This window comes from Ylistrum balloti, unplaced genomic scaffold (genome assembly GCF_031769215.1).
Source record: "Ylistrum balloti isolate Yb309-2 unplaced genomic scaffold, AGI_CSIRO_Ybal_v1 Utg371130, whole genome shotgun sequence".
In the NCBI taxonomy this organism is placed as follows: Eukaryota; Metazoa; Mollusca; class Bivalvia; order Pectinida; family Pectinidae; genus Ylistrum; species Ylistrum balloti.
The window spans coordinates 553,350-574,538 of NW_026782620.1; the positions used below are offsets into that span (position 1 = coordinate 553,350).

At 33.9% G+C, this 21,189-nt stretch overlaps 1 protein-coding gene across 1 annotated transcript; it reads left to right on the forward strand.

Moving 5' to 3' along the window:
- Positions 1 to 552: 552 nt before the first annotated feature.
- Positions 553 to 20,744, forward strand: LOC132560924 (myosin-2 heavy chain-like). The gene is made up of 18 exons (XM_060225629.1): positions 553 to 609; positions 1,174 to 1,248; positions 3,993 to 4,290; positions 4,934 to 5,014; positions 5,951 to 6,085; positions 8,575 to 8,670; positions 8,970 to 9,080; positions 10,109 to 10,228; positions 10,965 to 10,987; positions 11,278 to 11,356; positions 13,288 to 13,455; positions 14,379 to 14,546; positions 16,997 to 18,147; positions 18,202 to 18,531; positions 18,574 to 18,763; positions 19,404 to 19,478; positions 19,806 to 20,030; positions 20,501 to 20,744. Exons 1-18 carry the CDS (start codon positions 553 to 555, stop codon positions 20,710 to 20,712), a joined length of 3,594 nt encoding a protein of 1,197 aa, XP_060081612.1. The 3' UTR covers positions 20,713 to 20,744.
- Positions 20,745 to 21,189: the final 445 nt, after the last annotated feature.

Here is a 21,189-nt window from a genome sequence, read left to right on the forward strand (position 1 = left end):
CTGATTTCAGCGGGAAATAATCTTGTAATATGATTGCACGTGTTTGATTCTGGTTAGTTTGTCTGGTTGTTCCAGTGTTGTTGCTTACATTTTCCCATTTTGGAACATGACATAAATTACTCGGAACCATTTATACGACGGATGTCTTCGAAGAAACTTATTCTTTCGGAACAACTGTGAATTAATCTTTTGTTCCCTTTCCCCCTGGTTTCAACGTATTTGAGTTTGAAATAAGATTCTTTTGAGAGTCAATATTTTCTTAGTTGTGTAATGAACATATTAGGGAACAACCAACCAGTTGAAAAACAGACTTTTGAAATGTCCCATGTGTATAGAAGATTGAGCCCTAGAATAAAGATTGTCCGCCATTAATTGGCCAGTAAAAAAGTTCCAAAGCAGATATATTTCCTGGCAGGCAATTATTCATAGATAATGTTGATATAAATTTGGTAAGTCTGATTGGAGTCTTTGTTCAAAATCCAAGTTCATATAATAAATAAATGAAAAAATAAGAATTTTCAGAATTTTCACTGCAAAATTCATAGTTTCAAAATGGCCCACTGGAAAAACTTTGAGCTCAAGTACCTCCCCTATTTTTCATTAAGTGCTGTATGAGACCCTAAACTTTTGTTATAGATCGTAATGTCCAAATTGAATGCAACAGTTTTAATTATATACCCCAGAGCGTTAACACCGAAGCATATGTAAATTCTTAAATATGTAAAGTCCTTGGGACCCTTGAAATGACTTTAAGATTCTTACAGTAAAAAATAACAATAATGTATTGGAGCCGTATGTTTAGCAACTCCACCTTTCCGGTCCTTCTCTTCTTACCTTCGCATGTTTCTATTTTTGTTTGATATATACAGTCAAATCAAGCCAAGTCCATACATTTTGTTCTGGACACGGTTTTATATGTGCAACACTTGTGTTTGAATCAAAGTCGACTTGTTTTAACATGCTTATCATATAATGAATGTATTGTATAAACGAATGAACCATAGGGTAGTGTGGTGATATTTGATCATTAACTATTATATTCTTTTAATGATGAAACGTAACCGTTATTTAGTTCTGCTGTATCTAAATTGTTATCAAAAGGTGCTATTCACTTGTGTGTCTTTTGTACAATCTATTATGTATGATTGACATTTGCTATGTTTATATTTGCAGGAACTTACGAAGGACGCTAAAGGGAAACTGAATCGTCTGTCTCTGTATCTGAAAAAGCTTAATGCTGATGATGAGGTGCGTATAAATGACACCGTTAATTAGTCCCCGACCGGAAAATGAAGGTGGGGGATGGGTGGAGGAGGGGATGGGGCAGTTAGAGGCTATGGGTTTGATATAATGTATGTGTCCCTCCGTCCTGCTGTACATAATCCTATTCGGGTTCTATCCGCTACACTGAAATTTCATATTTACAGAAAAAATTACATAGGTAAGGCAGTGTTATATATAAACTGTGGACTGTTGTGTTGACTTGGATTATGACTTAACCACCAGAATAGATATAGGGTTCTTAAATAGAAGAAACCGACAGCACATAAATCATGGACATAGTATACCGACATAAACACACAATACATTAATGCAATTATCCGCGACATATGGTACAGTTACTTGTGAAGAACGTTTAAAAATAATTGAATGAATACAGAATTACCAGGACTGGCTAATATGAGTCTGATCGATATTTGCTGGGAATAGGACGAAAATTTCCAATTACGTTTTCATCCAATCAAACATCATACCGTACGACATACAGGTACAAAACCTTGTGCTCTCGGGACATAGCTGTGACTGGCACATACACTTTCGAGTGTCCAAGGGCACCATATTAAAAGTAAGTGATTGTATGTGACCTCCATTTTGACCTTTAACCTAATTCAAAGAAAAAAGTCTCGCAAGGGTACGCGTTATTGTCTCTTCGAATCAGAGGTATCCACTTACTCGTTCTGATTTCTGATATCACCTACTAAAATGAGTGATATTGCTGAATCAATTCTACGAATGCGATTAGGTAATGAAGCATCATGGATTGCACAATGTAATTTGATGTAATTTCATAGTAAAACGGGGCAACTCACCGGTTTACATCCAGTGGATGAATTTACAATAAAAACACGGAAACTTATTTAGGTCTGGAAATCGTTCTGTCTATAATTAGTGCTTTCTTGGCATATAATTTCGTATACGGCACGTTTTCTGAGAAAAGTCAACACTTATGTTATATCAATAGATTACGGAAACGTTGATTATCATTTTAAATGTGTAATGTGTTACGTTATTCAGACTTTAAAACAGCCTTTTGTCTTAATATTAGGAAACATTCCACCAGGCTCTTTGTAAAAGGAAGCTCTTCTTATGTTAGATTTGAAAAGGACAATTTAAAATAGTAAACATATCCGAAATTCAACAGTAAAACTGCCATTTTTTACAAAACATAGAAAACGTATGGACAATTCTTCCGCGTGTATCATTATGTTTCGATCAAGATAGAATGTTTATATATGTTACAATTTCCATCCCGATAATCGAGTCACGACTTGAGCTATATTTTTAGTATATTATATATCAGTAGACAAAGAAAGAATATATCTGGTAATGACATTTTATCAAAGATGGCAGACATGATGTACAAACATATTTACGACAAAAACAACATTATATTTTTAATACAGCCAAAAAGACGGAGCATAAAATATACCACAGGACCGCGATGTTGTCAATCAGCGGTCTAGCGCCATAAGATAGGCTGTTTATAAGTGGAGTAATTGCACGTTTTTTAAAAATGTTATTGTTTTGAGTTATGCACGCAACAAATTTTAAAATACCTAAAAACATTAATAATGTGTTTCTGTAATTTTGGTTATTCTGATTATTTTCAAAGTACAAAACATATTAATTTCCTCTTTTATGCAGCAAATGCGGGTTGTCGAATATACTTTTATGTTAATTTCATTATGCAATTGAAAATCATGTAGTCTCTTTTTGCTATTGAGTTTTATTTTGATTGATATATTAGGTGTAAATAAACATTGTGTAGTATTTTGTTCTGTATATTCTTTCTTTTATATTATAATTTGATCACTTTTATACACGTTGATTATGTGTACACTGTACTTGGCTCGGGTGCCCATTTAGCCCGTTATCTTTTGATAAATGAATTGCCCTGATCCGTGGCTACTGTTTGTCCGTGTGACATTGTTTAGGTTTTTATCCCTTAACTCAAGAGATGTTGTTTGATATACAGTCACTCCATGTTACAACACTGTCGGATTCTTTAAAGTATCCCTATCTATATCAAACACGGTCATTATTAACTTATCGCTTGTTCATTATTTTCCTCTCCATGTAATTAAATCAGGTTGGTCGGCTGCTTCAAAAGGATTGAAAAGGAAGTTCGGGTAGTTCAATTTAACGATGTCAAGTTAATTGTTAGAGTACCTTATGTTGATGATTCTGAATACAGGAGTTTGAAACTAAAGATTGGTCTTTATTCAAATTTCTTGCCGACCCACAATGACGCGAGTATTGTTGTTGATGCCTGTCGCTACACCTTGAGGGCCATTTACCGGAACTCTGAACTTGCAATAATGCTCCATGAGGACATTCCACACTAAAATTCCTTATGGCGGTTGTGAAGTGTTAAGCTACTGTACACAGCAAACAATAAGCATTTGATCAAACATCTCCTACCCTGATTTATAAAGTCTAATGACCCAGAGAGGCCAATTCTTCTTTGTAGATCAGTTAGCAGTTTTGCTTCCCGAACATTTGAAACTTCATAAAAGGCAATGTCATCAATACGACTAAACACAACCTTACTACTAAAACATGTATGTTTTGAATGCAAAAGGGTTGCTATAAACGTTGATTAAGAAACAAACGCTAAATTATTATTATTGAAGTAATTACATAAAACAGCATACTCTAGAACACTCATTGACTGTAATTTCCAGTATTGTTTATCATATTTCAATTTACAGGTTAAACTTAAAGCCGCTGAAACCGTGCTTCATGACTTGAATGTAATTATGGAAAGGTTCGATGCAGTGTCAAAGAATTTGGAAAGGGAAAGCAAGCAAATATGGTTTGAAATGTGTCCTAAATGCAAGGTCAATGCAAACAAACCTGGGCTGTCAGAGTATGGAAATTCAGAATGCAAAACAGACAAACGTACGGATGCATATGGTTGGTTTGAAATTGGAAAAGGCAGAGCTCCATACGGAAATGAGGCAACAGCATCGGAACAACAAGTCAGTTTCAAAGGAGATTTGGAAAAAGGTATGCTCAAAGGATTGTACAAAAGACACAAAAGTACATCTCATAACCGATGCTTTTTAGAATTCTTGTTGGTTCATTAATTACTTGAGTTAACATGATGGTGTCGTCGATGAAACAGAAGATGCTTACTCTTCTTGAACGCCTTATTTTCCTGGTCCTTTTTCAGAAATCTCTTTTATTTGCATAGTTTGTGTTAGTTTTATTTGAATTTGCATTATGATAATGTTCACATATCAGCATTTTCCTGGAGTTTATTTTCTCTTTTTTACGAATTTGAAAGAGAGGACCGCAATTTTTCATCATACTATATCAAAAAATGTTTTGAAACCGTCAATGTAAACGCATTTACACTTAATCAGACATAGACTGTTCTTAAAATGATAACTAACCCCTAATGCGTAAAACTGCATTATTGAAGATGATGAAATGTCAGGATTAAAACAAATTCTAAACATTGTTGATATGTTCATGTACGTTGGTTATAATACTTTCTTTACAACACATAATGCAACATCAATCAGAAATTTCATTAAATGTTGAAAAACACAACAATACACGGCCTTCTATGTTAAACAAAATTTGTTTACAAAAAAGTCAAAATCATTCGCAATTTTACTAAATTGGATTACAATGACTTCTCCAGGTGTGGATGAAGTGACAGAAGAATTAGAACAAAGCTTCAAAAAGCTTCCTGAAGAAACTCAAGAATTGGAAAATCAAATCGGTACGTAAAGAAACAAAATCTCATGTATGGCCTGTCGTGTGAATACATTTTTATGGAGCGTTTATGGTTATTGGTGCTACCTCTCAGGTTTTACAAGAATCCGTTAATTGAAATTTATAATGTGTATGGTGTATGTTAAATCGTGTTTGAAATTTATGATTTTAATGTTGTCACATAAATACATAGATCTTATGTCATATTCTTTATATCAGTTTACTACTACCTCTACTATTTTGTATTCGATTCCTAGAGATAGAAATTAAAGGAATGAATAACTGATATATATATATTTATATTTACACGTGATCATTTCAGTTCCATGAAAGTAAATCTCAGTATCCTATGTTTCTTCTGTAACATCCTTGTTTTAAATGTGTCTTCTAATTAATCATTTATAGAAATTAGTTTTCTGAAAATAATTAACATGGCTATGCTTACGTGTTGTCAGCATATTGGTTATCTCCTCTTTCATGTATTATTCTATCTCACTACTGTTTAATATGAACCTTCTTAGCAACGTTGTGATAAGTCTTCAATAATATTTGGTTATTAAATTGATAAAACCCTTATGCATTAATCCTAGGATCCAAAATCTCAATACCAATGTTATATATCCCCGATAAAGTTTCACAAAGAATCGTGTCCATTGTTTTCCCACACCGACGCCACCAAATCTCTGGTTCGACCAATTTCTTTCAATAAGACAATAAAGTCGTAGTAGTTATACGAGAAGTGTAGGGATGGCATATCAATGTTGTGTTGCCCATTGTAGAAACCATAGCCATATCACCATTGATCCAAGATACAAGAACAAATAAGTACACGCGATGGACATTAAGTTTAAGAAATAATAGTATGACGTCATGACATCACCCAAATGAGTAAAACATATAAAGTTATATTCAATCTTTAAGATATTTGTTATTTTAAATACAGAGGAGAGAGACAGAGAAATTAGGCAGCTGAAAACAAAAATTGAAACCTTCAAAAAAGAACTAGAAACTCTCCAAACAGAACGAAAACGCCATCAGACAGAAAATGAAAAAATGAAAATAAAACTGGAAGAAAAGGGTAAGTACATTCCTGAAACCTGGTTAAACAGGACACGAAATGTATTCATTAGATACAAATCTTTTTATAACTTCGTGTTATGTTTATGTCGTCTTTTTCTCCATTCTTATCGAGATTACGAGTGTTTTAATTCTAAACTCTTTATGTCTTTCAGTTTTCAAACTAGTTGAACTCATATGAAAGAAGTAACGATGTCTTTCCAAATATACACAAAACAAACACCCTGCTTATGGTCTTTTACCGACTACTTTGTTCATTCTTGTGACGTATCTGATGAGTGTTATTTTATAACATAAAGTAGGGCTACAAATAATTAACATAGTAAGGTTCACGCTTCTTCAAACCATTTAAGATCACAAGTTCATTTTTACCGAACATAATTTGACATTATTTACAATATGAGTGTCAGTAATCAAATTTCATTATCTGTTATCATTATTGATTGTATCAAGTATTTGACATATTCATGTAAATTCAACAAAGTGCGGTGCTTAAAAACGTGATTTAATTATTAAGTCACTACTGTCGCTGTCATTTCTACCATCATGTGTTCGTGTTTTCAAATGAACTTACCTCTTTTTCAAAAACTATCACGCTACGTTATCAAAGAAGTGGTCAAACTGGACATTGAAAAACGACTGTGAATATCGGAATAACAGAGAAACGAACAACTTAACAAAACATAATGGTTTTACTGTGCTGTCTCTTTAAGGAGTGGTTATTAAGAAAGCTTTATAATGAATTACATGTTCTTCAGCTGAGGCAAAGTTTGTTAAATCTCAACCTTAACCTCAGATTGTGAGGTATGTAAAGGCTCGGAACTCCTTAAAAACTTATATAAACTAGAAGAACTCCCCCATATCATTGTTACCACAACTAATGATAAGTATTTCTGGGATTTATAACGATTATATTTAACAATTATCGGAACACCGAGCCGACAGACGTTATTTTTAATTTTTGCTGCTGGTTATGTTCGGTATGTGTAGGGTAGTGACTGACACCAAACCTTACGTTTTTTTTTTTTTTTTTATCAAACTCTTCAATTTTGAAGAAAAAATACAATAGTCGATTTGTGGCACAATTTTGTATTTCTAGTGAGTTGATCCTGCATTGAAATACATTGAATTACCTATTCTAATGATTCCAATATATACTAAGATTGAAAAAAGCAACTTCAACTTTTTCAGCATTTTGATAAAATAATATTTTTGAGCAATATTCCAAAATATGAAAAGCAAAAGTTAACGCCGAATTCGTCTTCACATTTTTTTCGTTTTTTAAAAAATGATGCATGGATTTGGGTATCCAAATTTACAAAGTGAAAATAACAGCAGTTGCCAGACCGATCCATAATATCGCGCCTTCTGCGAACAGCTACAGCGTCTCCAATTCTGCGTTGAATGGAGTTCATAATGACATTGAATGTTCGTATAGGAATATCATACCATTCCTCGGTAAGTGAATTGGCAAATTGGCGGAGGTTATTTGAGATGTTTGTTCGAATCCGAATTCTTCTGTCTAATGTATTAGAAAAGTGTTCGATTGTGGACACGCCGGTGTTTTGTGGAAGCCAGTCAACAGGGACGATATTCTTGGTTGAAAGAAAGTCCTTACAGATTCTTACAACGTGTGACCTAGCGTTTTCATACTGAAAGGTAAAATGACAGGCACAACATGATGGCTTAGGATCTCATCTCAATAGCGCACAGCCGTTAAATTCCCGTCAAGGATCGCTAAAGAGCCTTCAAACAATTGGAAATTCTTCTCCAAATCATTACCAATCCACCTCCACATCTTTCGTACTTAAAACGCAAGCGTCTGCAAGGCGCTCTCCTTGATGTCTGTTCACTATTGACGGCATCTGATCAAAATAACGTGAATTGAGATTCATCCGTTAAGATCATAGATCTCCGACGTCTCATAAGAAAACGTCTTGGCATATGTGCCGCCAAACATTGCATACGACTTTCTTATTTCCTCTAGCAGTCTGTTTCTCACAGTGTTTAGGTTTATTCAACAGTTTCCATTACCAATGGCATTTCGTGCCGTTTAGGCTGTCGTTATTCTCCTGTCGCGCAAGTGGGCAAGCCTAATGAACCGATCATGACGTCGCGACGTTATACACAGACATCCGGATCTTGGTCTATCATCAACCAATTCCACGGCGTCGAGACGCTTGATCAATTTGTGAACTCCGAAGTGAGTAGTGTCCTCCTTTTGAGTGTTACCTCCCATGAACATTGCAGGAGGCGTTCTTCTAGACGTGGTTTTTATGTGTTTGCAAACCCAATTATTGACTGCAACTGCATTGGCGATTACGTATCTTGGTGATATTGCACTATTTTTATATCTCATTGAATGTAAGGAATTATGATATTGCTTGTGTCTAAATCTCCAAATTCGGAAAAAAGAGAGCGAATGCTTTTTAAACGTACTTTATTGAAAAGTTGAATATTACTGTCAGTGGCAATATTGTTATTCTAAAGATGGAAAAATCTACTCCCTCGAAGAAAAGTTAGCAATGAAAGAGCAGGCGTTACAAAAATCGCAAGAAATGCAAGAGAAAGGAGGAATCGCAAAGGGTAGGCTATGGAACTTACTTTCATCGATGCCTTAGGTACAGGGATAATCTTGGTGTTTTGAAAGCATGACATACCTTTTTTCTGGTGACATTCGGCTAATGATTTCATACGCAAATGCCACCTAATTTGTTTTAGTCACATGGTAGTCCAATTTGTCTTATAGTCAATGAGAATGTAAATGGTCGATGGTAATTCGGTTTATTTACAGACGAAATGGAATCTCATTAATGAGTAACATTAATTCATCTTGCATCAACATTTCTTAACACAAAGTAATGTAGTTTGATGTTGTTTTATAGAAACAAATGATTACATTTCTACGTCAGTGATTCAACAAACATCTTCGATATTCAATCACGAGAATTTCCAAGAGACTGTTAAGAAATTAGACAATATGCAACAATCATTGCGTAAGTAGAATTGTATTTACAACCTTATTGCTGTTGAATGAAAAAGGTCAAATGAAAAACCTGGTACGGACAATATAGGTTAATGTTAAAATGTTTCAATTTTTGGGCACCTCTTTCAAACTAATATAAATGTGTTTAGAATTTGCAAAATGTCGTTACAGGCAGTCATTCATGCCAATTGGGGACTTACATCGACCTGTCGTTGTTAAGCATATTTCTCGCAGGACATTATTGTAACTTCAGCTGCTTTTATAATGCAAAACATGAGTTTTCTGTGTTATGCAAGTTGTGGAGTTGTCTTAGCGGAGATGTTATAATAATATTCTAGTTAAAGCTCTTACAAATTTAGTCTTTTGTATTTTCTGCTTAATAAGATAAAGGTTTAAGGGATTGAGAGGGAAATAATGATAAAGCAGTCTACATATATATGATGTATATAGTTTATTTTGCATAAGGTTTTAAAATAATAAAAAAAATGATAAAAAAATTGTAATATAGCACGATAACAATGTTTACAATGACCAAGGAATCCTGATTTATCCTTTCCAAATTTCTGACCCGACAACATGCTGGAGAACAGCCCTAAATTGGTTTGCAGAGTGCATTATCGGATTAAATTGTTTTTTCTATATATGATACCAATTGTCATGTAAATGATTAATTCATTATAACTACAATTTTGATAATGACATGTAAAAGTAAAATCAATACAGATCATACCAGTGGTGGCCAAGATTGTAAAGACCTTCTGTTGGAATTGCATAAAGTTATGCCTTTTTCGCTACAACACTGAATTTATTTGGGTTTTTTTTATCCATAAACACTAGCAAACACGTTTTATTTGTCCTATACTTTATGTGGTTTATATATGTACTTTGGGCTCGACTAAGGTACAGGAAATACAACAAATTTTGCTGTAATTGATTAAACTGTAGTTCACCTTTCATGCTTTAACGATATTGTCTGTAAACTGTGTTCTTTTATTAAAGCATCAATTTGATCAACCTTAATGTATTTGTATTTTTAAGTTGCAAATCAGGAACATCAACTGACACAGGAGCTGGAAAGAATGAAAGATGCTAATCAGGCACTACAAGACGAAAAGAGGGAGCTAACAAAGACTAATAGTGATCTTGATCAATGCCTTCGTAAGTGAAAAAAAGTGTTATATAGAAACAAAAAGGCTGTATGACTGTCAGGGAATCGACAACTTGACTAGACCGATAATTCGTTTGGGTGATTTTTTTTTACCAAGGTGTATTATTTAATCACCTGTTGCACAATATAAGACGTGCGCTTAATAACACTATTGTAACGTCATGGATAAATGGCGATAGTAAAACATCAGTGTCATCTGATTCCAATTTAAACTCACCTACAGGGATCCGGGAATTTTCCTATCCAAACGATGCGTCTTCAGGTAGATTTAATGTTGCTTTCATGGCGAAGTCGTATTGAATACACGATTTCAATTAATTAAATATCTTATAAGAGTCCAATGAATTATAGATGTATCGAACTTTTGATGCATATGTTATGGCATAACCACGAGTGTAAAAATCAATTGGCCTGATTCATATTTTTTCAGCAATTAATCTTAATTGGATATATTGTATTCACTTTGCCATTTAACACTTTTTAAGCCCGTGGATTATATCGTATTTTTCTTCAGAGCTAACATCAAAATGTAAATTAGTTAAAAACAATATAAAAGAAGTCTGATTAATTTATGACAATTGTAGAAAAGATTTTAAAACACTATCCAACTCCAAACAGGCCACAATAATAATGCGTCACTTTGTAAACTTGTGTTTTGCGGAAGATTATGTACGTCAATTATGACTTCTTCATGCGTAACTTTCTTTTAAAAATAAGCCTGAATAGCCCTTGAAGAGGTGAAAGCACAAGTAAGGGCGTTTATTTTGCTTTTTTATTTACATATATGTACATTCTCGTTAACTTTATCAACATGTAGGTCAGCTTTACGTAAACCAAGTGAAATGTCTGCAACCAGAAGGTTAAATTATTTCAGTTGTTGATGCCCGAAATGCTGTTGCCAGACGCTTATCTATAAGACTGCCTCGGAACACCATTAACATCTTTCATGTATTGAGACGTTTGCGATAGTCTTGCAACACATGGACCAGCCAAGATTCAGTCGTACACATGTGACCTTATTATTACATCCGAGTTGTAGACTCGAGTAACCGCATCCAAACTGTCACGTGTCAATCCAGTAACTGGTCGAACATCAGAAAAAAATAATACGACTGACAGTTGGCCATCTTGTTTTTTCACAGCCATAATCATTAACGTCATTTCTAGAGAAGTCCTAATTGAATCATTCTGAAGCTTCATATGGTGGTTTCTCTAGTTGTGCATAGTATGTTTTAGGACTGAGAAAAAACAAACTGGCTGAGAGATGGCCACCTTGGTTTTTGATAGTCATGGTTCTCAAATTATATATATATTATATATATATATAGTTTCCTCAGTGCATTGAATTCCATTACCAATTTTAGGAATGATCGGAAAAAAAGAAATGACTGAGAGGCGGCCATCTTGGATTTTGATGATCAAAGTTTTTTTGTCCAGTGCATTGAATTGAGAAGTAGCCATTGCATCCTTAGTTGTGCTCCTTTGATTTTGGGGATGATAAAAAGGTGACTGACAGGCGGTAATTATTGATTTTGACAAATATTGTTTCAGTTGTAGGATCGCACACTATAACACAATGTGCGCACAATATTTGAACGATGTATGCACGATGTGTACAGTCAAAAAAAATTGAAATGGCACATCCGTACAAACGAGGTGCGACTCTATAGCACAGCTGTGCAACTCTGCCGAGGAGTTTATAAATCCATACCTTTATGGCTTAGACACTTTAATATCTAACAAGTACAGACCAAATAGCTTTGTACACTCGTAAGAGTGGTTTGTATACAAAGGAGACCAGTTCTAGTGTACAGACACTCATTACATAATAATCATACTTGTAAACATTAGATAACTTTTTCACAGCAATCCCTAAATTTTACACGATCAGACAGATTTTTTTATTTACATTTAGCATGTACTACTTCATTTTTGCATCGTTCTGTGAAGAAAAAAAATATATACTGAAATGAACATGAAGTGTTATATTTGTTTTACCGGAAGCCTAGCCATTATAACCATATATACCCGTAATGACCTATATAGTCATCGATCGATCCTATATCGATAAAATGAATTATAGTTTGTCGATCTTGCTGACTTTCCAGATGTCTTTAGGCTTCTATATCAGCACAATATTGCTGATAAATAAGCCCTGATATTTTGTCATATTATTTATCTTCCAAAGTTCCGTTAATAGGTGAGACAAAAACATTACTCGATCTTTTATAGTCAAACAGCTCGAATATAGCATTCTCATTTATTTCGGTTGTTCGAATGAATTAACGAATTTCCGATCATTAGAAAACGTTATTTTCCACGTCGTTATGAAAAAATCTGATAAATTGAGAAACATTGCTTGCAAGTGTAGATAGCTTGTCTAAAAGTTGTTTTATATTAAAATCAGAGCCAATGTAATTTGTATCGTCGTTATTTTAATCCTAACAATACAGTTTGAGCAAGTTTTACTATGCTTAGTCAGATTCTTAGCAAAAAGCTACTGGCTTTTAATTCTTGAAATGACACTTTCTATTGATCGATAGAATTATTAATCAAGAATCTTCACAGCAACCATCCCTCCTCCTCCTCAACTACAATTTCCTTTTCATGCGATTTTGTTCAAGCTATCAGTTATATCCTTAAGTTTATAACTGTGTATTGGTTTTATCTTAATTATTTAGACATTGATTGTGATTAATTGATTTTCATTGGAATATGCAAATAAAATCATTTGTAGACTTTTAACTTTTGCAATAATTTTTTTTCCATAATTGATGATGTGACATACAAAAAGTAAATTATCAAATCAAAGAAGTTGTTTGCAGAATTCCTACAGTTGCCCACTTCAAAACACGTTTGTAACGCCTCATTTCATTAATAACTGAAGAGCATTTGATGTTTGCTTGAAAAGTACTAAAAATATTTACTAGATCTTAATCTTATGTACAATTCCATTGCTGACTGGTATCTCTAAATTGGAGGAAAACAAGAAACAAAAATAACATGAATGACGTCTATAACACGAACTCCCTCATTTTTACTATTACAGGCGCAAAAGACGCCGAAATCACCTCCCTGAAAGCAGAGAAAGGACCAATATCAATGGAAGTAGAAGCACTTCATGAAAAGTGGATGAAACTTGAACAACAGGTTACATGTTTACAAAAAACAATCGACGCATTGTCATCGACAAATGCGGTCTTACAGAGTCAAATTTGTGAGTTTTATTTCCGATTTCCAAAATAGAGATGTTCATTATAAAACATATTGTATGTCCTTTACATAAAAAGTAGAAGTAAAATGTTTAATTATTTTAGTTAACATATCTTTATTAGAATGATTAGATTGATGCTTTGATTTTTTTGTTGCCTGGTGACGCATGAGGCTAGCTAGCAGCTATTACGTATGTGTGCAAATATGTGACACCAACTGTACTGCAAGGTCAATAAAGGGTGCATTCAAGTGGCGGGATTTTTAAAATGATTAATGTAGATATCAGAGTTGAATGTCTGTTTTGTACGGACTGAAGAAGGGAAATGAACTTCACGCCGATGGTACCTGAACTCATTAAATGATGTCTTACTCATCTGTATAAGTTTTGTGATGGTGAAAAAATAAATTGTGAGGAAATGCAAATCTACTATTAGAATTGATCAAAACCGGAAGATAATCTTATGTTGTATCGCTTAAAATCATAAACAATACGTGTAACTTAGGAGATGAACTGTTTACAAACTTATGTTTCAGATTTTTTTCTGAAAGTTCATTTTTGCAATATTTTTCCTATCTTATAGTTGCTTGTAGAAGAATGGTATAGAGTAAACTGAAAATAAAACGAAAAAGATATTAAAAACTATTATCTAATACTAAGAACCGCCAAGCTGACAAGCTGGAAAATTGTGTTGAAATTGTGTAGGATTTAATCAGATAAGTGATACTTGTAGTATGTGAAATGAGTACTTTGGATCAGCATTACAATTTCGATGAAACAATTTCAAAAATATGCAGATCGAGCAGTTATATGGGGAAATAGTAATGTTACAATGATGATTTACGGACGTCGTTGATAAACCAGAAGCGAAGATTTGGCAGGAATCCACTATTCTAAAAATTATTTACCAGATTTGTTTTAATTAACAGGTTCAAAGGATGAAGAAGTGCGCGGTTTGAAAGCAGAAAATGACAGACTGAATGAAAAGATTTGTACACTCAAGGGAGATCGCAAAATGTTACACAAGGAACTGAAAGACGCAGAAAGTCAACTAGATGAGCTGGAACTCAAAAATAGAGATTTCCTAAAAGATATTGGTAAGATTAATTAATCAATTACTAAAAGACAATGTTTGTTGTCCCACCGATCAATCCGATACAACGTATATGCCGCCTAAGTAACATCATTGCCATTCATTTATGCTTTTAAAATTAATCCATAAATCAATCACCACACTAGGACAAAAGCCGAACATGCAATGAGATACTGAATTATTTCAAATCCTCTGTTCTATCACACATCTACATTCATTGTAGCAAAATCGTAAAAATGAAAACAAAAAATGAATTTCTGGTTTCCTTACTGTTCCTATTTCTTTGCTACAGACCCTATTTACGTAGCATTTTATTTTTCAACATTTAGGGGGAAAATGTTAGCCTGCTTGCGATACCAAGCTGCACTTTTACCTTTGGTCGAATTCACCTTAGACACTGGTTAAATATTCATACAGATCGATATAAAAACATCCAAGACACCTAAATGGACAGATAGTGGTCTCCATATCATCGTCAATTTGGTGTTGAAATGTATGAAATGTAAAAGCTGAGATTAGGTGTTCCAGTTAAGTAAACATCTCTTAAGCATTGTTTTAATATATTTCTGAATTGCTTTGACAGATATTGACGAAACTTCTATTGATTCATTTTTGTTTTCCATTTTGATAACATCTCATATCTAGGTTTCTGTACATGATTATCATACGAAATTACACGTTCATCCCCTCAAAGACGTTAGACTTCCTGTAAATAAGATTTCCCATGTTGACCCAGAGATTGTTCCTTATCTTAGCATCTCAATTGCTTTTTATAAAGAAATGATAAAGTATTTTCAACACACACGAAAACAGATATATTAAAAGTGATGGGTCGCTAATTTTATCATATTGAGAGAGTTCGTCAAGTTAACGCATTGGAATTAAAAAGATTTTTTAACTTTGAGAGTAGTTGGCTCAATGAGTATGTACATCCACTTAAGACTGACTTGATTAATCTACATTGAATCTTAAATCTGTACTCTGAGACAGTTTTGAGTGCACACACATCAATATTCGTCAGATTACATTTTGATATGATTTGAACACTTTTCCTATTTACAATGTATCTACCACAGTCAACTTATCGAATAAACGTAACGTATTGGAGCAAGGATAATCTCACAGTATAGGAATGCACTTAAAGTAATGAGGTAGGGTTATTCTTGTGATATACTGATCTAAGAATGGTAATGCGGTTGGGTCATTGTCATTATATACTTAGTGCTTAGTGGGTAGTACTTGTGTTTTTATGCATATACTGGTGATTAAATAATGAATTTTGTTTTCAACACAAGACGAAGTTCGTAGATAATACGATTAAAAAAACGTTCTTTATCTCAAATTATTTTAGAATGGGGATCGTATGGCTAGTTTTTATACATATTCTTGGGATTAAATGATAAATTTTAGTTTTAACACGAGCCTAAGAAATTCAACAAAAACAAAAAATATGCGCAATTTTGTTCGAAACGGTCCCTCACATGCTCTTACACAATTAGAAAGATCCTTTCAATCATTAGTGGCGTAAAAGTTCCACTTTCAAGTCAAGTTGTCGATCGGGTCAGGATGCTTCTCTGTGTGATTAGTTATATAGATTCAAATTCCTTGTGTACATACTCCTTATTCAGCATATTTATCTCTGATTTGCAATCTGGTATTTGTTCCTAATAATAAATCGATACAACACCAGAGATGGCGGGGAAGAGCCTTGGCAAGTGTCGGCGGAATCGTATTTCTCAACATTATTACAAAATGACATTACCGACAAACTCACTTGAAAGTGTAGAAAAGTGAATCAAAACTTGTCACTATAATTGCAGTATATCATACTCTCCACCTCACATTTCAATGAAAAAACTGATGATATCGTTATCATATATTTCTCCAATGCCCGATCTATTCTTAAATATATATGGATATTTGCATATCCAAGCGATGGTAGACAGGATGCCAGAGATCGTCGTCATTTTCATCTGGAAAACACAATACATGAGGACAAATCTGATATTAAAAAACGGAATGATCCCACTCAGATGTGAAATTCTTCGAACTGTCTTGCGTTTTGTGATAGTTGGGGAGAGATGTAGAGATGAACAAGGAATCAATGATTCAATGAATGAGTAAACTGCATCGTTGGTTATGCCCTCTTATAAGGTCACATCTTGTCCAAAAGTAGTACTTGGCTAATTCGCTTTGTTAGATAGGTGAAATTGAGGTTTCAGTATAAACCTCAGGATACCTTTTAACTTAGGGTGAGCTGTATTTCCTCGTTTTCGTTCTCCGTTATTACACTGGGAGCAGTCGTAACTATTTTTCCTTTTGGCCGATATTATGCCAAGTTTAATTTGAGTTAAGCTCTTTCCATTCTCTCAAGTTTCATAGTCATCGTGTTTAATATTTATAAAACAAATTTACTATATTATCCTTTAAAACATTATACATTTCATTTCACAGAAGAAAAGAAACTGAATCTGAGGAAGCAGGAGAAAAAAATCGAACACTTGACCAGTAATATTCAGGCACTTGAGAACGAAAAGAAACAACTCGAATCAAAACTGGGCGAATTTGAGGTTGAAAAAGAACGTTTGACAGACAATATTCAAACACTTGAGAACGAAAAGAAACGACTCGAATCAAAACTGGACGAATTTGAGGTTGAAAAAGAACGTTTGACAGACAATATTCAAACACTTGAGAACGAAAAGAAACGACTCGAATCAAAACTGGACGAATTTGAGGTTGAAAAAGAACGTTTGACAGACAATATTCAAACACTTGAGAACGAAAAGAAACGACTCGAATCAAAACTGGACGAATTTGAGGTTGAAAAAGAACGTTTGACAGACAATATTCAAACACTTGAGAACGAAAAGAAACGACTCGAATCAAAACTGGGCGAATTTGAGGTTGAAAAAGAACGTTTGACAGACAATATTCAAACACTTGAGAACGAAAAGAAACGACTCGAATCAAAACTGGACGAATTTGAGGTTGAAAAAGAACGTTTGACAGACAATATTCAAACACTTGAGAACGAAAAGAAACGACTCGAATCAAAACTGGACGAATTTGAGGTTGAAAAAGAACGTTTGACAGACAATATTCAAACACTTGAGAACGAAAAGAAACGACTCGAATCAAATCTGAGGAAGCAAGAAGAGACTGAAGATCGTTTGACAAGAAACGCCAACACACTTCAAGGAGAAAATAAACAACTGTCGTTAAATTTGAAAAACCTCGAAGAAGAAAAAGATAATTTGATAGAAAATGTTATTACACTTGAAAAAGAGAGGGCATGGCTGACATCAGACCTTAATAAGAACGCGAAAGATAAAGAAGAACTGAAAAGAAATGTTGACAAACTTGACGAAGAAAAGAAACATTTGACATTAGATTTGAAGAAGGAAAAAGAAGAAAACAAATATTTGACTTCAAATTATCAGATACTTGAGAATGAAAAGACACAAATTGTATCGAATCTACGGAAACATCTGGATGAAATAGAACATTTAACAAGAAATGAGAGGACACTTGAGGGAGAAAAGAAACAACTAAGACAGAATCTAAAGAATGAAGAAATAAGAAGAGAAACTTTGCGAAAAACTGTCCAAGAACTTCAGGAAAACGAAAAACAGCTGTCATCAAAACTGCAGGAAAAGGTACAAAACATAGAAAGTTTGGAGAGAAGTGTAGAAATTTTTGCAAAGGAAAAAAACCAACTGACATTAGAATTGAAGAAACAAGAAATGGAAAATGAACATTTGACTGGAAAAAATCATACCCTTGAAGAAGAAATTACTTCGACGCTTAGAAAATTTAAGGATGAAAAAGAAAGTGCAGCTAGAAATATTCAGAAATACGAGGAAGATAAGAAAACACTGACATCGTATCTGAGGGACCAAGAGGAAGAAACAAAATGTTTAACAAGAAATGTTGAGGCACTTCAGAGAGAAAAGAACCAACTCACATTAGATTTTAAAAAAGAAAAGGAAAAAAGAGAAAATTTGAGAAAAATGTTTCAAATACTTCAGGAAGAACAGAAACAAATGACATTAAAATTGAGGAAACAGGAGGACGAAAAAGACGATTTGACAACACGTGTTCTGGAACTTGAAACAGATATAAAAACAAATGCAAAATGTTTTGAGCAGAAGGAAAGTCATCTCAATAAACAGATAACTGATCTTTCATCCAACATTGGAGTCTTAAAGCATGAAAATAGTAAGTATTACTATCTTCTGATCTGATATTTTTATTATCCAATTTAGAGTTCACGTACATGTATATGTGTATATTCTGAATCATGCCACTATCTAATATATATATATATATATATATATATATATCGGTCAATCAGGGGGTGACACGTGTTTCAGTATAAAGACATACACAGACAAGATTATTTCAATAAGCCTATGATCAGGGTGAATTATATAGGAGTCGAAAGCTTTTGAGAAAGGGCAAAAAATAACTTTAGCCAATATCACAACTTCATTTCCCTTATTGAACAATTGATTAATTAAATGCAAATTGAGACATTGACAGATTTAGCGTGTAGGTGCATCATAACAGCATCTTCACTTTTGCAACTTAAGCTGTCGTCTACTAATTCACGGTATGTTAAGGGAGAACGCAACAGGTCTGCTTATTACACCTTCCTATGAAAAGGGATGTTCCAGTTTCAGTCCTTTACTGTTTTTTAATTGTAGAAGCATCGTCAGAGTAAAAACGTACGCTTTCCCTGCATGAATTTGAATATTCATTTATATACACTTGTAAGTATTCCAACTATTACTACATCTTGATATGAAATGTCATCGTTATCAATGCAATAACATGTGTACATATTCATTGTCTTAAGGTGAAAAAGAAAAGGAAATCCAAGAAATGAAGATTGAAATCAAAGAATTACGGACTCCGAAAAAGAAATCCATAGGTAGGTAATTAAAATCATGAACACCGCGCAGGTTTACACACTTCACAAACATTGCTTTATTCTAGTGTTTTGCGTCGTTAATTACCAATTTCCACTTGTTCATTGCTTGTTTATGTATTCAAGGTATTGTCAGTATTTTAAATTGATTATAATTTTCAAATTGGGACGAAAACTTGTCTGTTAGATAAAACATTGACTTTGTCCATAAAGGCAATGTAAATTCACATTGAAAATATGATTATGACGAAGTTATGCTATATCTCGTTACCTGATGAAATGTTGGCGTGGATGATTCGTTCTTCTTTCCTCAAATGCTTCTCTTTACAGTGTTAGGAATACGATACGGTAATTCTATTGGAAAGACACTGGTGGACATGGTGACGAGGGAACTCACAAAACGTTTAGAACAGATAATTGACTCGACAAAATTCACCCTGGCATTTAAAGTTTGCAGTAAAGCATCAGAAACTCCGAAAGGTCCCCTGGTGGTTTTATGCTTGAACATATCAAGGGTTGGAACAAACATACAAGATGCGCTGGTGGGAATCGAATGTAAGTTGAATCATACCGAAATACTTTTGTGTACCCGTCATCGTAAAATAAGATTATCTGGTCACACAGAAAGTAAGACAGAGATACAAGAAGAACAATGATATAAAAGAAAATAGATTTTTTCCGGTTTAACAATCTACACAACATAAGGAATGAGCAAAATTATAGATACCTGTAAATTGTATTTGGCAATAACTGTTACAATAAATACACATTTCAAAGTCATTTAAGATATTATGAAGATCTAAGCAAACAATATGTTGCGGTTCTAGTTGAAGACAATATTATCATCGATAGATAGATAAATAGATAGATAGATAGATAGATAGATAGATAGATAGATAGATAGATAGATAGATAGATAGATAGGGGTGCTCATGCATTGTCTGTAACGTCATTTATTTTACAATTCTTCTCATAGAGTATATATTAGTATATACTTAATGAAGAATTTGCTATAAATTCCTCAGCTAACAGTGACGTCACAGTCCTGGTGCTCCACCATACAAATAAGGAGAATCTGTCATCTTTAACACCTACAAGTCACCGTGTTACTGGGAAGGAATTCAGAAAACTCGGTGCTATCTTGGACATGGCTTTCAGTAGCGACGGCGGGTTGTATGAATGTGACCTGAATACAACAACAGTTGACAAAATGGCAACAATTCTAAAGAGATGCTAACAACATGTTTCGTGAAGGTAAATGGGGACTTTTCGTGAGCCTTTTTTATTCAGTTTATCATGTGCTTATTTATTCGTGATCTGACTATTGATAAATACACTTACAGTGTAAAGAGCCTTCGGTGTACGTCATTTTGTGTATGTAGAATATGTTACATCTGAAGTGTCACGTGTTTGGAATCACTTTTAACATTGGTCGAATGATCATTTTTAAATGATATGACCACGTGGGTTTTCCGCGGGTACTCCGGTTTCCTCCCACAATAAGACCCCTCGCGCGCTTACATCCGGGCCAACAAGAGTGATTAGTATAAGTTGACATAACTTGTTTCGCAATTGTTGTAAAACAAATAAAGTTTATAAATGATATGTTACAACTTCAATAAGAGTCATATCATGTGCATTGTGATGGCATTTAGTGAGTAAAAGTTACATATAAATCCGTTTATTGTAGCGACATATTAATCCATGAGCATTC